Raw genomic sequence first — 18,526 nt, 5'->3', positions numbered from 1 at the left:
TGCTATAAATTCTTTGTTTAATAAATCCAGTATCTTTGCTTCCTTAGAGACAGTTGTTCTTGATTTCTGCTTATCGTGTGTATCACCTATACTTTCTTATTTCTCTGCTTACCTCATAATTTTTTATTGAAAACTGCATATTATAAATATTGTGTAATTTCAGATGGCAGAATAGGGAACTGCTAAAAGCTCACTTCCTCCTATAATCACATCAAATTACAACTAAACTACTGAACAACTGTCATTGAGAACCACCTGAAGTCTGTGTCAACAGAAGTACTATAACTAAGGACATACAGAAGAAGCCACATTGAGACTGGTAGGAGGGGCAGAGACACAAAATGAGCTGATCCCACAATCACATGTGGCAGTTAAAAATCACGGGGGATATTTTGGGTGCAGAGGTTCCCCTTGTTGAATGAGGGATCCCAACCCCACACCAGGCCCCGAGTCCAGAGTTCCAGTGCTGGGAAGAGAAGTCTCCATAACTCTGGCTGTGGAGAGCCAGTAGAGAGATTGGGGCTTAGTGAGATGGAGGGCCTCTGGAGTCCTAGGCATTCCTCTGAAAGGGCCTGTGCCTGGACTCATTTGCTGATGGACTCACTCTCTTTAAGCTCCAGTGCTGGGGCTGCAGCTCTAAAAGTGCCAGAAACACATGAGAGGAACAGAATTGTCTGGTGTTGGGGTATTGGCCAGAAGGGCACCTTTCTCCCAGACAGAAGTGCTGTCAAGAAGCCACTGTCCCTTTGATGAGGCTTCCCTTGATCCAGCCTCTGTCTTCAGATGGGAGCAATATCTGAGTTCCTATCAACCCTTTGCCCTGCCTCATCCAACTTGCTAGCCAACCCAAGCCTCTTCCAGTCACTTTTCCATACAAATAGCCTGTACTGGATCATGTTATAGATATTCCTAAAATGACTTGACCTACAAGCCCAGGAGGCCCAGAGTCACCCCAACAAGATGAACCCAGAGATTAATTAAAATGGTAAAGGTGACAGTTTCCAATCTAATTTCAAAGTTTGAGAGGTTGTACAGTGTCCAACGGGTACACACATTCCATTAGGAGAGTTATTTAAGAATGAAATGAGGTTGCTTTTTAAAGTTGTGTGTGTATTTTTTTATATAGTTATTTGTTGCAATATTCTGTGAAACAGCTGTTAGGTATATCTTTCAGGAACACAATGAAAATATTGAGACACTAGGGTACCAGGAATTGAATCAGAATTGGAATATAAACCTATGAAGAACAAAGACCTTGTCATTAACCTACATGTAATCCCAGCCCTTTGCACAAGACACTTAATACAGGGTGGGACAAAAGTAGATCAAGAGTTGGTTTATATGAAAAATACTGCAGTTAATAACTTACTTATAAATTCTGTGCTTCACGTACATCTATAAGACCTACTTTTGCCCTACCATGTACATTCAGCAGATAAAATAATCCCCTCTTATCTGTGGGGGATACGTCCAAGACCCCATTGGATGCCTGAAACCATGGGTAGAACTGAATCCCACGTGTACTATGTTTTTTTTCTATACATACATACCTATGTTAAAGTTTAAATTAAACACAATAAGACATTAACTACAATGCCCTGGCTAGTTTGGCTCATTTGGAACATCATCCTGTAACCAAAAGGTTGCAGGATTGGTTCTTAGACCAGGCATGCACACTCTTCTGTCGGGGAGTGTGCAATCTCTAGACTGGGGACATACGGGAGGGGGCCAGAAGGGAAGAGAGCTGATGCTTTTCTCTTGCATCTATGTTTCTGTCACTCCCTTCCTCTCTGAAAGCAATAAAAAAAGTCTTCGAGGATGAAATAAATAAGTATATTAAAAATAGAACAAAAATAGAGCAATTATAATAATACAGTGTAATAAAAATTCTGTGAATGTGAGGTCTCTCACCTTTCTTCTTGTGCTGATGTAAGATGATAAAATTCCAAACCTATTCCTGAATGTGTAACCCATTTCTTAATTGCAATAAAAGGCTTGGTGTCACTCATTTCAGGGGATCTCTTGCTGAAGTTTTGGTATAGGCTCAGTACTTTATGGTGCAATGTGTTGCTGTGAAAGTGTTCATGACTTGCACCCACAAATTTAATTCCCTTTCTGTCATATCTAAGCACTCATCTCATACCATGGCTGTAACTTTTGCAGGTTCAGGTATAACATCGAAACTAGCAAGAATTTCTTTTTCCTTCACAATTTCACAGACAGAAAATTTGCTTTTACAGTAGATCTTAACATAAAATTTTTGCTTTCACCTTTTCACCTAAAGGACGTACTTTATAGCTTCTCTTTGGAATATCCAAATTGCCAGCATCACTACTGTTGTGCTTTGGGGTCATTAAGTAGAATAAGGGTTACTTGAACAAAGATGTATGGTACCATGGCAGTCAATCTGATAACTGAAACAGCTGAAAAGGAACTAATGGCCTGTTAGCTTATAGATTGTGGATACACTGGACAAAGGGATGATTCATGTCCTAAGCAGGAAGGAGCAGAATAGTGTGAGAGTTCATCATGTGACTCAGAACAGCGCATAATTTACAACTGATGAGTTGTTTATCTGGAATTTTTCATTTAATACAGTCAGACTGGGTAACTGAGACTGAAAAGTGAAACTGTGAATAAGGGAGCACTTACTGTAGTGGGTAAATATTACAAGGCATGGACTGTACTTATTATCTAAGTTTCAGCATCTTACAGTTCTGAACATATTAATATTCAGGAATTTCTGAATAACTAATTGTTTAAAGTATTTAGAAACAAATATTAGAAACATAAAAAAGTAATAAAGCGCGGTTCGATTCCCAGTCAGGGCACATTGCCTGGGTTGCAGGCAGGTTCCCTGCAGGCCAACTCCCAGCAGGGGACGCATGAAAGGCAACCATACATTGATGTTTCTCTCCCTTTCCTTCCCCTCTAAAGATAAATAAATAAATAAAATCTTTAAAAAAAAGTAATAAAGCCATGTTTCAGAAAAAATGAATATGGCTAGAAATTTTTTTCCTTTCCATTTCTGGTTGGTTCTTCTCAATTCTTTAACCTCTTTTCAGTTATTTTGCTTTTCTTTATTCTTTTACTCAAAGTAATGTAAATTGCCAGTCTAACACATTTTGGTTTTAAAGAAAACATCGTCATTTTTTTAAATTTTATTTATTTATCTTTAGAGGGGAAGGGAAGGAGAGAGGGAGAGAAATATCAATGTATGGTTGCCTCTCGTGCATCCCCCACTGGGAACTGGCCTGCAACCCAGGCATGTGCCCTTGACTGGGAATTGAACCACGATCGTGTGGTTCGCAGGCCCGCGCTCAATCCACTGAGCTATACCAGCCAGGGCATCGTAATTTTTTTTAATTCCTCTAAGTTCCTACTGGATCTGAAACTATATGGGGTAGCTAGGAGGAGAAATAGTATTGTTATTAATGAAGGTCTGGACATGATGAAGGATTACCATGGATAAGTAGTAGGGACATTTACTGTCCCGAGTTTTTCACTGAATGCTATTACTTGTCTCATTTGTACTCTGTTTTATTTTGTGATATGATTATAATCCTGAAATTTACATGTTTGTTGCTACTTTGACAAAGTATAATTGAATCCTTTGGGTCTACATTTTGAGACATAACTAGTTTTTATGAAAGATTTCCTCAGAATTAAAAAATGCTACTCAATTGTAAAAAGATAAAATGCTGAATTAGTAAAATGTAATTTTTGTATAAAGTAGTTTTTCCAGAAACTTAAAAAAATAAAAATGCATTTCCTTGTTCTAATGGAATTCATAGGTACTGCTTATGAATATATAAACATTTACTTCTTGGACTTGCTTGTCTTAAAAATTTCATATTGTGGGCTATAAAAGTAAAAAATGTAATTTTCAGCTGTTTCTAATATGGTTGTATGCAATTGCATTACCTCATAAAAGCAGGAAACTTATATATGCTTAATAAAGATCTTAAATCCCTCCAGATTTTTTTTCTAAATGAAAACAGGTGTTGAGCATTGTTATCTCCTAATATTGAAATTACTAAAATATTTAATAAGCTACCAGGGTTTGAGGTAGTAGCCAGATGTTTTCAGTTTCCCCAGGATTACTTTTACAGCTCAGCATTTTCACTGAAAATGAGCTAAGTTTGCCAGTTTAACAACAAGAAAGCAAATAGAACACACAAATAAAAGCCATTTCTTCTTAACTAAAATTGATATGGAATCCATTGTACTTAATCTGCCTTAACACTTTGCAGTTAGATAAGATATTCATAGCCTAACCCAACAAGAGTGAGGCCCCTCACCCCACTTTTAGCAGCTTTATGGAGATATAATTTACTATCATAGAAATCACCCATTTTAAGTATACAGTTTTATGCTTTTCAGTAAATATATATAGTTGTGCCACAGTCATCAACATCCATTTATTAGAGCAGTTTTATTGAGGTATAATTGACATACAATAAACTACACATAGTTAAAGCTATAAATGTGAGTTTTGTCTTAAAGTTGTGAAATCATCACCACAACAAAGATAATTATTACCATATTTTGCCATGTATAATGTGCATTTTTTGCCCAAATTTTTGAGGGAAAAATAATGTACATTATACATGAGTATAGTACTGAAGTACATTTTATCTGTTCTTGTGTTTTGAAATTATTACATAAAATTTCTTGTACCTTAATATGTTAAAAATAAATGGTAAAATTAAAATTCCTTTATAATACAAAGAACAAGTATCTAAATATAAATACATAATTGAATTTAAAAAATAAAAGATTTTTCTTCCTGAACGTATGAACCAAAAAATGTGAGTGTGCATTATACACAATAAAATATGGTGTATCCATCATCCCCAAAAGTGTCCTCATGTGCTTCTATGTATATATATGATCTCTCTTCCCTTCTGGCCCCTTCCCCACAACTGTCCCCAGGCAATCACTGATCTCTTTTCTCTCACTAGATATTAATTTGCATTTTGTAGAATTTTATATCAAAGAAATCACAGTATATACTGTTGGCTTGGGGGGGGTAATTTGTCTGTTTTTCACTCTAATTTTGAGTTTCATCTGTGTTGTATGTGTCAGTAGTTTCTATTGTTTAAGTTTTCTCTTGTGTGGATGTACTATACTTCATTTATCCATTTACCTGCAATTGATATTTGGGTTGTTTTCCTTTTGTACTTTTTAAAATATAGCTATTACTAACATTCACATACAGTATTTGTGTAAATAGGTTTCTGCTCACTTGGGTAAAGTCCTAGGAATACTATGGATGGATCCTATGGTAGTCTTCTGATAATGGATTCCTTACTCATTTTGTATCTGAAAGTCTTAATTTTTGAAAGATGTTTTTTGTGGCTTTAAAATTCTAATATCACAGTTTATTTGTTAATTTTTTTTCTGCAGTACTTTAAAGATATTGCTTCTCTGTCATTGTTTTGAGTGAATAATCTCCTGGCATCTTAATCTTTGTATATATCATGCCTTTTTTCTACTTACAGTCTTTTTTATAGCTTGTTTTAAGAAATTTGATTATTCTAAGCATTAGTGTGATTTACTTTTTTTCCTCTTGTTTATTGAGCTTCTTTAAAAAAGACTTTATTTTTAGAGCGAGGAGAAGGGAGAGGATAGAGAAAGAGAGGAAGAGAAATATTGATGTGTGAGAGAAACATCGATCAGTTGCCTCTCTCCATGAATCCTAACCAGGTACCAGGCCTGCAACCCAGGCATGTGCCCTGACCAGTCATGTGCCCTGACCAGGCATGTGCCCTGACCGGGAATCCAACCAATGACCTTCCAATGACCTTTGCTCTGTGGGACAATGCTCAACCAGCTAAGCCATGCTGGTCAGGGCTTTATTGAACTTCTTGGCTACTTCTTGAGTTTATAGTTTTCAAAAATTTAGAAAAATTTCAGCCATTATTTTTTTAGGTATATTTTCTGTCCCCTCTTCTCTCTTGCTCTTCATCAGGCACTTCACTAATACAAATATTAGGTCACTTGAAGTTAAACTCATAGTTCACATATGCTTTGTTACTATTTTTCCCCCACCTCTTTATTTTCTGTCTCCTATACTTTATCATTTCTATTGTTATAGCTTCAAGTTTATTAGCCTTTTCTTTTTCAGTGTATAGTCTGCTAACTAATCCCAGCAGTACTTTTTTCTTTAAATCTCAGACATTGTGGTTTTCATCTCTAGAAATTTGGGTCTTTTTTGATATTTTTTATGTCTATTCAACTTTTGAATAGATGGAATATAGTTATAATAACTGTGTGAATGTTCATATCTGCTTCCTAACATGTCATTTTTGGATCAGTTTTTTATTTGATTTTTTTTATTATGGTTTCTAGTTTTCTGGTTTTTTTGCTTGTCTGGTGTGATAGGCAAAATTTTAAGAATGACTAGTGGAATGCCTCCCCTGTGACTATGATGGACATCACTTCTGTAATAATATATGGTAAAAGGGGTTTCACATGTGTGGTTAAGATTACTATTATTTCCTTGACTTTGAGTTAATGTAAAGGGCAATTACCTGCGTGGGGCTGATACAATCACCCGAGCGAGCCCCTTAAAAGCAGAGGATTTTCAGAGACTCTTGGCAAAGGGGAAATCAGAGCTGAATCTTGAATACCATTGATGAGTCAGAGATGGAAGGGACCACTAGAACTTGAAAATATTTCCTCGCTCTTAACCAGCAAGAAAATAGCATTCCCAGTCCAGTGGCTGCAAGAAACTGGATTCTGCCAACAACCCGAATGAACTTGGAAGCATGTTTTTCTTCCGAGCTTCCAGATAAGAACCTTGCCTGGCAAACATGATGATTTCAGCCTTGAGAGATCTGACCAGAGATTGCAGACCAGCCAGGCTCTGACCTACAGAACTATGAGATGGCAAACGGGTATTGTTTCAAACTACTCAGTTTGTGGCATTTGAAAATGTAACAGTAGAAAACAGATCCAGCTGGTAATGTCTGACATTTTGAATTTTAGCTTGTTGGGTACTGAGTATTTATGTATTTCTATAAATATTCTTGAGCTTTGTTCTTATAAACAATTATGTTACAGTTATGTTACTTGGAAACAGTTTGATCTTTTGAGAATTGCTTTTAAGATTTGTTGCATGGGACCAGAACATTTTTAGTCTATGGGTAATTAATCTTTACTTACTGGGTGAAGATTGAGTACTTGATCAGAAGAACCAGTCCAAGGAGTTCTGTCTCTGGACAGCTATTTTCTTTATCTACCTATGAATTCTAGCTGCCTTGATCATTTCATTCTTAGTTCTTTCTCCTTAACTCGGGTAGTCTACTTGGCTCTACCTGAAATCCGTCCTCCTTGTACTGTGTCCTGGACATTCTCAAGGCAGTAAACTGTATCAAACTTAGAGCTGGTCTCATTTGTTTCCTATCTCTTAGGGATCGCTGTTCTTCATTGCCTGATGTCCAAAGTCTTTGATACTATTTTTTCAAATATATTGTCTGATTTTTTTTAAAGTTGTTGAGTTGAAAGCAAATCCAGGCTTTTTCATTCTGTTAAAATGCCCTTTGGTCCTGGCCAGCGTGGCTCATTTGGTTGGAGGGCCATCACGGGTTTGATACCTGATCAGGGAACAAGCCTGGGTTGTGGATTCAGTTGGGGCTTGTGCAAGAAGCAACCAGTTGATGTTTTCCTCTCACATCCATGTTTGTCACCCTCTGTCTCCCTCCCTTCTCCTCTCTAAAATCAATCAGCACGTCTTTGGGTGAGAATAAAAAATAATTTTTTAAAATTCCTTTCCTTACTGTTAAATATTTTACAACTTTAAGTAGAATTAAGTGGTAATCGTTTAAGTTTAATGGGGCAGCTTTTACCAGTGAATACTCTTTCTAAAGTGTTATACTGTGTATGTACAGGATCTAAAATGCTAACACTAAAGCAACCATTTTTAAATCCAGTACACTGTGTCTAGCCCAAATGATGACAAAGCCATATCTCCAGGTACCCTAACTCACAGTTCCTCATTTTCATTTTGAACACCATTAGTATTTATTTACCGAAGGAAATAGCAGTTATTTTGTGTGTGGATAATTGCAACCAATAATTAGTTTACTAAACTATTAGCATGGAAAGTTAATGTTGTAGTACACCTTCAAACAAAACAATCCCATTTATTCTAGAAAACCTAGAATGTAAAGTCCTTTTCTGTGTTATCTATGTAACTGTGTGAATAACTGTGAAATCTGTTATTTACATAGTCAGATTTCTAATTTTTGTGTTTCTTTTAATAGGCATATTATTTTGCTTTATGTTTCCCCTCCCACATGTTCTGTCCTCATAATTCTGTCATTCTTCCATGTAATTATAGAAATAAGTATTCAGATATATAGAAGTTTATTAAACTTGCTCTGTTTTATGCCCTACAAACAATATTTGGGAGGTGCTGTTCTTTCCATAAAATTTCTTACATTTGACTTAAGATTTTTGAATAGGTTTCTCTAATTAAAATAGGAAAGATGTTAGTTACCTCACAGATCATCTGGGAGAAGAGAATTTGCTATTTTAGATTATCTCCCTGAGCCCCATTACCTAATAGGTAACAAAGGCATTGTTTTATATATTAAAAATTGATGTTCAATTTGACATTTTTTTAATGCTAACAGGTACTTTGGAAGTTCGTCTTATGGGCTGTCAAGATATCCTAGAGAATGTCCCTGGACGATCGAAAGCAACGTCGGCTGCACTACCTGGTTGGAGTCCAAGTGAAACCAGATCATCTTTCATGAGCAGAACAAGCAAAAGTAAAAGTGGAAGTAGTCGAAATCTCCTAAAAACCGATGACTTGTCCAGTTCAGTAACCAGATTTTTTTATTGTGTAACAAATTAAAGGGCTTATACAGAGGACTTAGCATTGGCAATAGAGTAGAATGGGAGGGTCAAAGTTGGACCAAAAAAACCTTAAATTATGATTTTCATAATTTAATTTTAAAATATTAAAAGCTATAATAACATGAAAATGAAAAAGGCAACAGCATTTACTTTGTTGAAAATATATTAGAAAATGGAATGACATAAAACATTAATTCTTTTGGCAGAATGAAATACTGAGCATCACTCTTTATGCCAAACTAAAAGTGTATAGAGGCTGTGGGACTCATCACATCTTAATTCTTTCAGTGATGTAGTGACACTTGTTAACTAATATTTAACTCTTGGTAACTAACCACTGGAGCAGACATGTTTACCAGGGTAGTAGCCCACTACCCAAGTAGCATGCTGAAATGGGGAAGTAGGTGAAGATGGTAGAGTAAAATACAGGGCCAGAAGTACTGTCTGCCTGACTACAGTTGGTAGGGTGATAATTTGGGTGTTGTAGTTTATAGTTTTAATTTGAATGTTTCACCTAAAATATCACGTGCTGTACTTGAGTGTGATGTTGTTTTGTTACAGAATTACATACTTATTATTTTGTAATAAAAGATTTTGTAATGAAAAAGGGACATTATTTGGGCCAGACCCTGCATAAAAGGTTGATGAAGCACTTTGGAGATGTTCTAAGTATAATTATAAACTATGATACAAATGTATAATTAGGGAGAAAGGTACATGACATTTCAACCAATGTACAATACAATACAAAGGTGAGTGTGCCTTTGCTTTTCTATAGGTAGAGATCTTAGGGAAAATGCGAAAATAAAAAATGTCTAAGGTAAGAAATTGTATAAATAGCAGATATAAGGAGAGAGAAACTGGATGGTTGCACTTTTTTTCGTGTACCATTACCAGAGGTCCTGCAATACCAGGTCAATATGTGGCATGGACAGAGCAAGCTCCTACTCCATCTCCCTGCTCCAAAAATTCATTCAGTATAACACCTGATATATCCTTATCAGGTCTTAAACTGATAAGAATAGATATATAGCCCTGGCTGGCATAGCTCAGTGGATTGAGCACAGGCCTGTGAAGCAAAGGGTCACTGGTTCAATTCCTAGTTGGGGCACATTGCTGGGTTGCGGGCCACGTCCCCAGTAGTGGGGCATGAGAGAGGCAAAGACACATTGATGTTTCTCTCCCTGTCTGTCTTCCTCTCTACTCCTTTTTAAAAATAAATAAAAGAATGAAAATCTTCAGTATTCAGTAAGAAAAACCTTATTTTTGAAGGATCAGGAGACTTTTGTTTCCATTAAACGGTGGTACTTCTATTATAAAGGTCTTAAAATATTTAAGCAAGTTTATAAATTGTAATTACAGATGATGTCTGCGCAGTTCTGAAGCTAGATAATACTGTGGTTGGTCAAACTTATTGGAAACCCATTTCCAATCAGTCATGGGACCAGAAGTTTACACTGGAACTAGACCGGGTAAGATGGAAAACTTTTTACTTGAATTTTCATTATAGTCATTTTGAATTTAAAATTTATGTTTCATAAGAATTTGAGAAGTTCTATTTTTAACAGAATAGAAGAACCTAGTACTTTTGACCTTTCTCATCTGTTGAGTTAGGTAAATCTATCTACCTTCAGATAGAGGTGAGTATCAAGATGGCTGCTGTAGCTCTCATTTGTGCAGTGATTTGAAAATGTGTAGTTTGTATTAACCTTGAAAGGTTGGCAACCAGGTAAGATTTAATATTAAAATTTATTTTAATAATGTACTCTCTAATCATTGATTTACCATTTGTAGGTTTTATTATCAAAGATAGATTTGAAATGAGCCGTTATGCTTATTTATCCAGCCAGCCTTCCATGTGTTTCAGTGGCTTTTGTGAGTGATGTGAATGGTTAGAATGCAATCTGTAGCCATAGTGGTTAATTGGTCCACAGTAAATTTAAATTTATTATGATAAGTAATTTCAGTACTCATATTCTAATATATCCATTGGAGTATGAGTAGAAAGTATTAAAAATTATAATTTTACCTAGAAATAAAAGATTTTAAGCTTTATAATCATTTAGTATTCAGATTGATGGTACATATGTCATTTTAAAAATTACATATATTAATGAAAGCAGATTTACAATGCTTAATGACTATATGAGGTAGTGGTTATTGCTGTAGCCTTTACTTTTACAATTTATCTTTTTTTAATCCTCACAGACAGCATCCCAGTGAGGCCCTCATCATTGATTGGTTTCAGTACTGTGTCTGCCACTTACATGTTTTTGTACTTGAGCAAACACATAAACTTTTATGTACACCAGTTTCCTTATCTTTAGTAGTGTCTGCAGTGTGGAGGTGTGTAATGATTAAATCCATGTAAACATTTTAGAATAGTGGTTAGAGCTCACTAATTAAGAGCATAATTAATATTGGGCATTTTTACTAATTTACTGACTAATCTCCATATGTGAGTACCATACCTACCTTTTAGAGAATACTACTTTCATCTTAGCATTCATTCTCTGGCTTAGGATCATTCATTTGTTTTTATGAAAAATTATTATAAAATTATTTATTTAATCAGCACATATTCATTTATACCTGCTGTATTGCAGGGACTTGGAGGTGGTAGATGAGCAGCAATATAACAGTATAAACGAGGTCACTCAAGGAACTTACACTTCAGTGGCTTTTCAGTATATATCTGATTAGTTGCAGACTTTTTGCCATTACATCTGAAACTGTATATAAGAATCTACCATTTCCCAGAGGGGAGAAGGGAGGAAATGTCAGGGGAAGAGGGGAAGGGTTAGAAGGAACTAGTATAAAGGACATGTGGACAATAATAAGGAGGCGTAGAAGGCAGGAGGGGGGGTGGGCTGGGATGGGGGTAAAGGGCAGAAAACTGTACTTGAACAGCAATTTAAATAAATAAACAAACAAATAAATAAATACATAATCTGCCATCTCAGCATACTCTCCCTCCTGGGAGCATGCCCGCGCCCTTTCTTTCCCCCTCTTTCCCCCCACAGGCATGAATCTCCTAACTCTAAGGGAGCCCCCAATACTTGCAACCAGGGGAGCAACAGGCAACGACAGCTCATCCTGGGCTAGCCCTCTGAACCTGTCTCCAAGGCCTCCTTTTCTCTGACTTCCCAATAAGCCAAAGCAGCCACACTCAAGACTCATTTCTTTCCTGTCACATTTCTACAGAGCCAAAATTGCCTGACTAGGTTCTCTCCTTTTGCTTCTTCTAACCTAGGCCTTTTCTTATTTCACTGTCCGTAGCATTAATAAATACACTTTCAAAATCAAAAAAGAAAATAGTCTACCACTAATTTCCCAAATACACCTTCCCTTTAATGACTTCAGTTAAAGTGATATTGAGGACTTTGGATGTTAGGATTTTGAATACTAATTGGTATGGGGATGGGAACCATAACAGGAAAATTGATCATCAGATTTGTATGAATGAATTTCAGGGAGGAGAGACTAAAGGCATATAAATGATGAAGCTGCTCTAGTGCTACAACTATAAACTGATGAGAGCTTAACATAAAATATGGCAATAGGAATAGGTGCAGTTAAGAAATGAAGAAAAATTAGTATGACTTAGTAACTAAGTGGATATGAGTAGAGTAAGGAATTTAAAATTTAAAAGAAAATGATGTTCCAGAAGTTAGAAAAGATCAATACCAGAGGAGGGTGTGTAGCTAGTTCTATAGATATGTAGGNGACAGCTCATCCTGGGCTAGCCCTCTGAACCTGTCTCCAAGGCCTCCTTCTCTCTGACTTCCCAATAAGCCAAAGCAGCCACACTCAGACTCATTTCTTTCCTGTCACATTTCTACAGAGCCAAAATTGCCTGACTAGGTTCTCTCCTTTTGCTTCTTCTAGCCTAGGCCTATTCTTATTTCACTGTCCGTAGCATTAATAAATACACTTTCAAAATCAAAAAAGAAAATAGTCTACCACTAATTTCCCAAATATAACTTCCCTTTAATGACTTCAGTTAAAATGATATTGAGGACTTTGGATGTTAGGATTTTGAATACTAATTGGTATGGGGATGGGAACCATAACAGGAAAATTGATCATCAGATTTGTATGAATGAATTTCAGGGAGGAGAGACTAAAGGCATATAAATGATGAAGCTGCTCTAGTGCTACAACTATAAACTGATGAGAGCTTAACATAAAATATGGCAATAGGAATAGGTGCAGTTAAGAAATGAAGAAAAATTAGTATGACTTAGTAACTAAGTGGATATGAGTAGAGTAAGGAATTTAAAATTTAAAAGAAAATGATGTTCCAGAAGTTAGAAAAGATCAATACCAGAGGAGGGTGTGTAGCTAGTTCTATAGATATGTAGGTATATAGGTTCTGTATACCTAAAGGTGTGGAACTAGAGGTCAGGGCTGGGTAAGTGGATTTGGAAGCGATCTTTGAATTAGAGGTCATAGTAAATGCCAAGCGGATAACATCACTCCATTATTTCCCAGGTAGTTATTGAACATCTTATATGTACTAGATCCAGTTTACAGAGATAGCATTTACTTACTGTTATAATGGAACTTGTGAGCTTAATAATCACTGATTTTCTGTTCTGTGCCAAGCATCATTCTAGATGCTGGTGAAAATTAAAGTAGTGATAGTTCAATTCCTTATGTTTATAAACCGTACATTATAATGAATGAAAATGAGTAGTAAACAAGTTTTTTTAAAAATCTACAAGTACAGCGAAGGAAGTAAATGTGGTGGTGTCAGTAAATTGGAGGGCTGCTTTAAATAGAGCAATCAGGGGAAGTCTTTTTGAGAAGGCTATGTTTAAGACCTGCTGAGTAAAAAGTTGCCCAACCCGCAAAGATCCAGAGGGTGTGCCCAGCAGAGGACACAAAACATGACCACCACCACCCCACCTTCCCCCTGAGCCAGGTACTAGAGACTTGATGTGTTGTAAGAATAAAAATGGTAAGACAGATTAGTGTGATATGAAATAACAACTGTAGGTAGGTGCCAGATTGCCAGGGTCTTTATAGGCTATATATTGGAAGACAATTGAGGGGCTTTTAATAGAGGAGTTAACATCATCTGAATTACTTAAGAATTACTTATTACTTACTTCGATAAAAATAAGTAGCATGTGCTACAGAAACTAATAAAAGTAGTTACTAACCCATCATAGGAAAGAGTTTATAAGTAAGAAAACAAAGGTATAACAACTAAATTATAAGCAGTATCCCAAGGTTAGGAGGACAAAGGTTGGCCAAAGAGAACTAAAAAAAAAATCTTGCCCTGGCTGTTGTGGTTCAGGGGACCGAGTGCTGGCCCTTGAACCAAAGGGTCACTGGTTTGATTCCCAGTTGGGACATATGCCTGGGTTGTGGGCCAGCTTCCCAGTGGGGGGTGAGCAAGAGACAACCAGGAATTGATGTTTCTCTCCTCTTTCTCCCTCCCTTCCCCTCTAAAAATAAATAAATAAAATCTTTAAAAAAATCTTTTCAGCTGCATCAGATCATACTTAAGGTGAGATAAGCATTTTAAAAGGTTATACAGTAAAGAATACCAGAATGGTGTGATCATGAAAATCCTGTTACATGTGGAACCATTGAACGAAAATGGTATTTTAAGTCTATCAAAGAGGATATTTTACAAAGATTTGGTAACTTTGTTTAAAAACAACATGTATAAAAAGAATTAGACTAAGAATAGCAAGAGACTTCAATTTGTGTATGTCAACTCTAATTGATTGATAGTGGTTTTCTGCAGCTCATTAAGATTTACTGAGTGCATTTTGGTTTACGGAGAAAATTATTCTGATCAAGTGGCAGTGTTTGCCAAATGCTTGGAGAAGGGGCAAGCAGTAAGCTGTAGCACATCTTCCATCCTTAGACTGACTATGTACTTAGTGGAGGACAAAAGTCAATGGCTGGCAGATTTCATCTTATATTCTTTTATAACAATAATACTGTTAAAAGATGAAATGAGCTGTTGTAGGAATTAGTAAATTCTCTCTTAATAAAGTTCAATGAGCAATTTATAAAGAGAATGTAAGGGAATTCTTGAGTCAGAATGGTTACACTTCTAAGATATTTTTCAGTTATGATATTTTTTCTTTCAGGGCCAGAGAAGTAGCATCGTTATATGGTATAAATTAGCTGTTTAAATAGTTAGACCAATATAATTCAGTCAAGCCCACCAGAACGAGAAATATAGTTGAGGTTGTTAGTGTATAGACATGGTCTTCATGTTTTGTTACATTTGCATCCTCTTCCTAAACTATATGTGTGAATACATATAAATATTTATGACTATAAAATGTTTCTTTCTGTTTCTGTTCATTTTTAATGTAATAGATTTGCTATAATGTTGGCTTTAAAGCCAGAGAGCCAGGGTTCATTGTTCAACTGCTGCTTACTAGCTATTTGATAGTAAACAATTTATATAATCTTACTTCTGGAAATTGTTTCATCATCTTAAAAATGGGGATAAAATGTAATCCTCATAGGACTGTTAGGAAGAAAATTGAGATCATGTATATAAAATGCTTCACATTGCCTGGCACATTTTAGCCACTCAGTGATTTTAGTCCATTCAGCCCCTGGCTTTGGCATGTGACTGTAAATTTGAGTATAATAGAAGAACATGTTAGGTAATGGGGAATTAATTGGTTGAATGTTAAACTTGCTTTCATTTGAGAGCTAATTTAAAGTAATTATAAGATTTTTTGATGAGTGATATGATCAAAATGAAACTTACTAAAGATAATTATTACTAGAGGGAAAATGGCTAGGTAGATCTCTCTTGTAGCTAGGTTTTTGTGTTAGGAGTTATATATTTAAAATAGAACTTAAAAGTACTTAAATGTCATGTAATCATTGTGTAGTTAAGGAAACTGAGAACCAGAGTACTTAGTTGCATATTAATAAATTTCAGGCTTCGTACTAGGCTTTGTATCCTAAACGATGGTAACCTGAATGAGATAGAAAGATTACAGTGGCCCAGAGGAGGAAACGGCAGAAGATGGTGGAAACCTCAAAGAGAGAAAATAGTTTAAAATTACACAAACTACAATGTTAGACAACTAGGAAGACTGATACTTGTCAGTTGGTTATTCTTCACTTGGAATTGTAATCTTCACCTACACTTGTTTTTCTACTTCATTCCTCCCACTTTGGACTAATCCTCCCTTTGAAACTTTGATGATTTACATGGCTAAATAAAGCTATTCATCATCCCTCAGGCCTACTAGACCTTTTAGGTTCTTGATATGCATGTTACTTGCCCCTAATTTGATTGTAAACTTCTTTGGTAGAAACCACATTCTTTACTGTGCCAACCCCTTCTGTTTGCATAGTATGTTTTGCTTTTTCATGTGCTTTTTACTCTTTCATTTTATCTCTTACATTTATAGACTTTCTAGAGAATATTTATAGATACATTTATAGAAAATGTTATTTTAAACTGCCTGACATGTTCATGACCAGCATTTTGCCTAAAATGTCAAGTTTCTTTTCTTTGGCATTCTAGGAACTAAGTGTTCTGTACTGGGTCTGTACTTTTCAAGATACAAGATTCATAAGTCTTTTCAGAGTTGTAAGATACTCTACAAGTAACAAAGATGTAGAATGATCTAAAAGAGTAGATCAACTTACGTTCCTGGGAGCTCAGGGCTCTGCAGAATTGTCTCAGAAGACACGATGGAGACTTTTTTTTATTATCGAGATGCCTGGTAAAATGTCATTTGGAATTTGCCAGTGAGGGAGGGGGAAAAAAAGATTGGAAAATTGCTGATCTAATTCAGCCCGTTCATTTTACACATTAGTAAGGAATTATGTCCTAGGGGTTAAATAATTAGCCTAAGATACAATCCAGGATTCTTGATGAAGTCTACTATTAATTCTGTGTTCTTTCTATTCTTACCATGTTACCCTTTTTATGTTTTCTTATAAAGTTTGGTCTGTATTAATGTTTATTAGAACATAATAGCTATGTAATTTCTAACTTTTCCTGAATTCTTCCAGCTGTCCTGTTATAAAAATTTTGATTCTTCCCTAAGAATTTGAAGTAAAAGACAAGAGGGTACACTAAGCCTTTATACTTAACCTTTTCCCTTTCACATTTCATTTTTATTAACCTTACTACTGTAAAAGAGAAAAATCTGTGTTAATATTAGAAACATAGATGGGCCCTGTCCTGAAAGGACAGAAACTAGAAAATTTAGAACTGAAATTTAGAACTGAAACTAGAAAATTTTTATCAGGAATCAGTGCTGTTCAGAGCACAGTAATAGAGAATGTTCACAGTAAGTGGAGAAAGAGGAAGAAAGGACAGCGAGAAAGTAAGAGCCAATAAAACGGTGGTAGGATTACAAGGTTGGAAGTAACAGTGAAGCTGAAGGATCAGTGGTTGTTGAGGTACTAGAGGGACTGAGCCAGAATGTTAGGTAGGGGTCATAGAAAAGGTTGTGAAACTACCCCCCGTCATGTCCTCATCTGTATTCCTGAAACATAAGCTGGTACCTGAGAGTGTAATTGGTGTGCAGCAACATTGTGGACCCCAACCCATGAGAAACTTAAGGCATGGGAGAATACATTGCCTGCTTTCATTTAACAGCCTGCTTCACAAGACAAAAAGGAAGTCCTCTCTCAGGTGACTCACACTGGGGCATGAGTAAGAAGGTCAAGAAAGAGACCCATATTTTAGGGGAGAAATGAAAGAGATGCCTCATAGAAACCGTGGCAGTGAGAAAGATACTGTCTTTTCTATAAAATGATAAAAATGTAAAGATGCAACATCTTAATATAGAACAAGTCATAGGCTAAGAATTTAGAGACATTTTAATTCCCTCTATGCATGAGCTGTCTGACATTGAGCACATTGTTTAATCTGAGATGCTATTGTTTTAATTATAACAGAGCTATAATTTACACTTTTTATGTCTTGCTGATTCCATATTCTATCAACTGACATGTCACATCCTCCTTTGAAGCTACGAGTCTTCTGAGACAGTGGAATATGTGTAATTGTCTACTTTTTTTTCTTACCTCTATTATTTCTTGACCACTCGATACTCTGCAATACTCCTTTTTTTAAAGTGTATCTTATTGATTATGCTATTAGAGTTTTCCCAATTTTCTCCCCCTTAATCCTTCCTCTGCCCTATACCTTCCTACCCTCCAGCGCTCCCCCCCTCTCAGTTCATGTCCATGGATTACACATATAAGTTCTTTGAGTTCTCTGTTTCCTATACTATTTTTTACTTCTCCCCATCTATTGTATGCCTACTTATTATGCTTCTTCCCTGTACTTTTTCCCCCCTATTCCTCCCTTCCCCCCCACTGAAATCTCTCCATGTGATGTCCATTTCTCTGATTCTGTTCCTGTTCTGGTTGTTTGCTTAGTTTTTGTTTTCATTGTTTGTCTTCCTTTTAGGTTCATTTGTTGACAGTTGTGAGTTTGTTGTCATTTTACTGTTCATATTTTTAATCTTTTTCTTAGATCAGTCCCTTTAACCTTTCGTGTAATAAGGGCTTGGTGGTGATGAACTCCTTTAACTTGACCTTATCTGGGAAGCACTTTATCTGCACTTCCATTCTAAATGTTAGCTTTGCTGGATAGATTGATCTTAGATGTAGGTCGTTGCCTTTCAGGACTTCAAATGCT

General features: G+C 36.0%; 1 protein-coding gene and 1 pseudogene across 2 annotated transcripts in view; one reads left to right on the top strand and one right to left on the bottom strand.

The window, feature by feature from the left end:
• Window positions 1-18,526, top strand: part of PKN2 (protein kinase N2) — a 127,804-nt gene that overhangs the window by 72,503 nt on the left and 36,775 nt on the right. Inside the window, exons 7-8 of one of the 2 annotated variants that reach the window (XM_037060915.1) lie at window positions 8,643-8,780; window positions 10,231-10,340. In XM_037060915.1, coding sequence (XP_036916810.1) covers window positions 8,643-8,780; window positions 10,231-10,340 — 248 coding nt within the window. Of the gene's footprint in view, window positions 1-8,642; window positions 8,829-10,230; window positions 10,341-18,526 lie in introns of both variants that reach the window. The other variant, XM_037060914.1, reaches the window with a different exon arrangement.
• Window positions 9,746-9,920, bottom strand: LOC118997390 (uncharacterized; annotated as a pseudogene).

This window comes from Sturnira hondurensis, unplaced genomic scaffold, assembly GCF_014824575.4.
Source record: "Sturnira hondurensis isolate 20B ecotype Veracruz unplaced genomic scaffold, ASM1482457v3 Scaffold0013063, whole genome shotgun sequence".
In the NCBI taxonomy this organism is placed as follows: Eukaryota; Metazoa; Chordata; class Mammalia; order Chiroptera; family Phyllostomidae; genus Sturnira; species Sturnira hondurensis.
The sequence above is the reverse complement of the archived record's forward strand: the minus strand, read 5'-3'. Positions and strand labels throughout refer to the sequence as shown.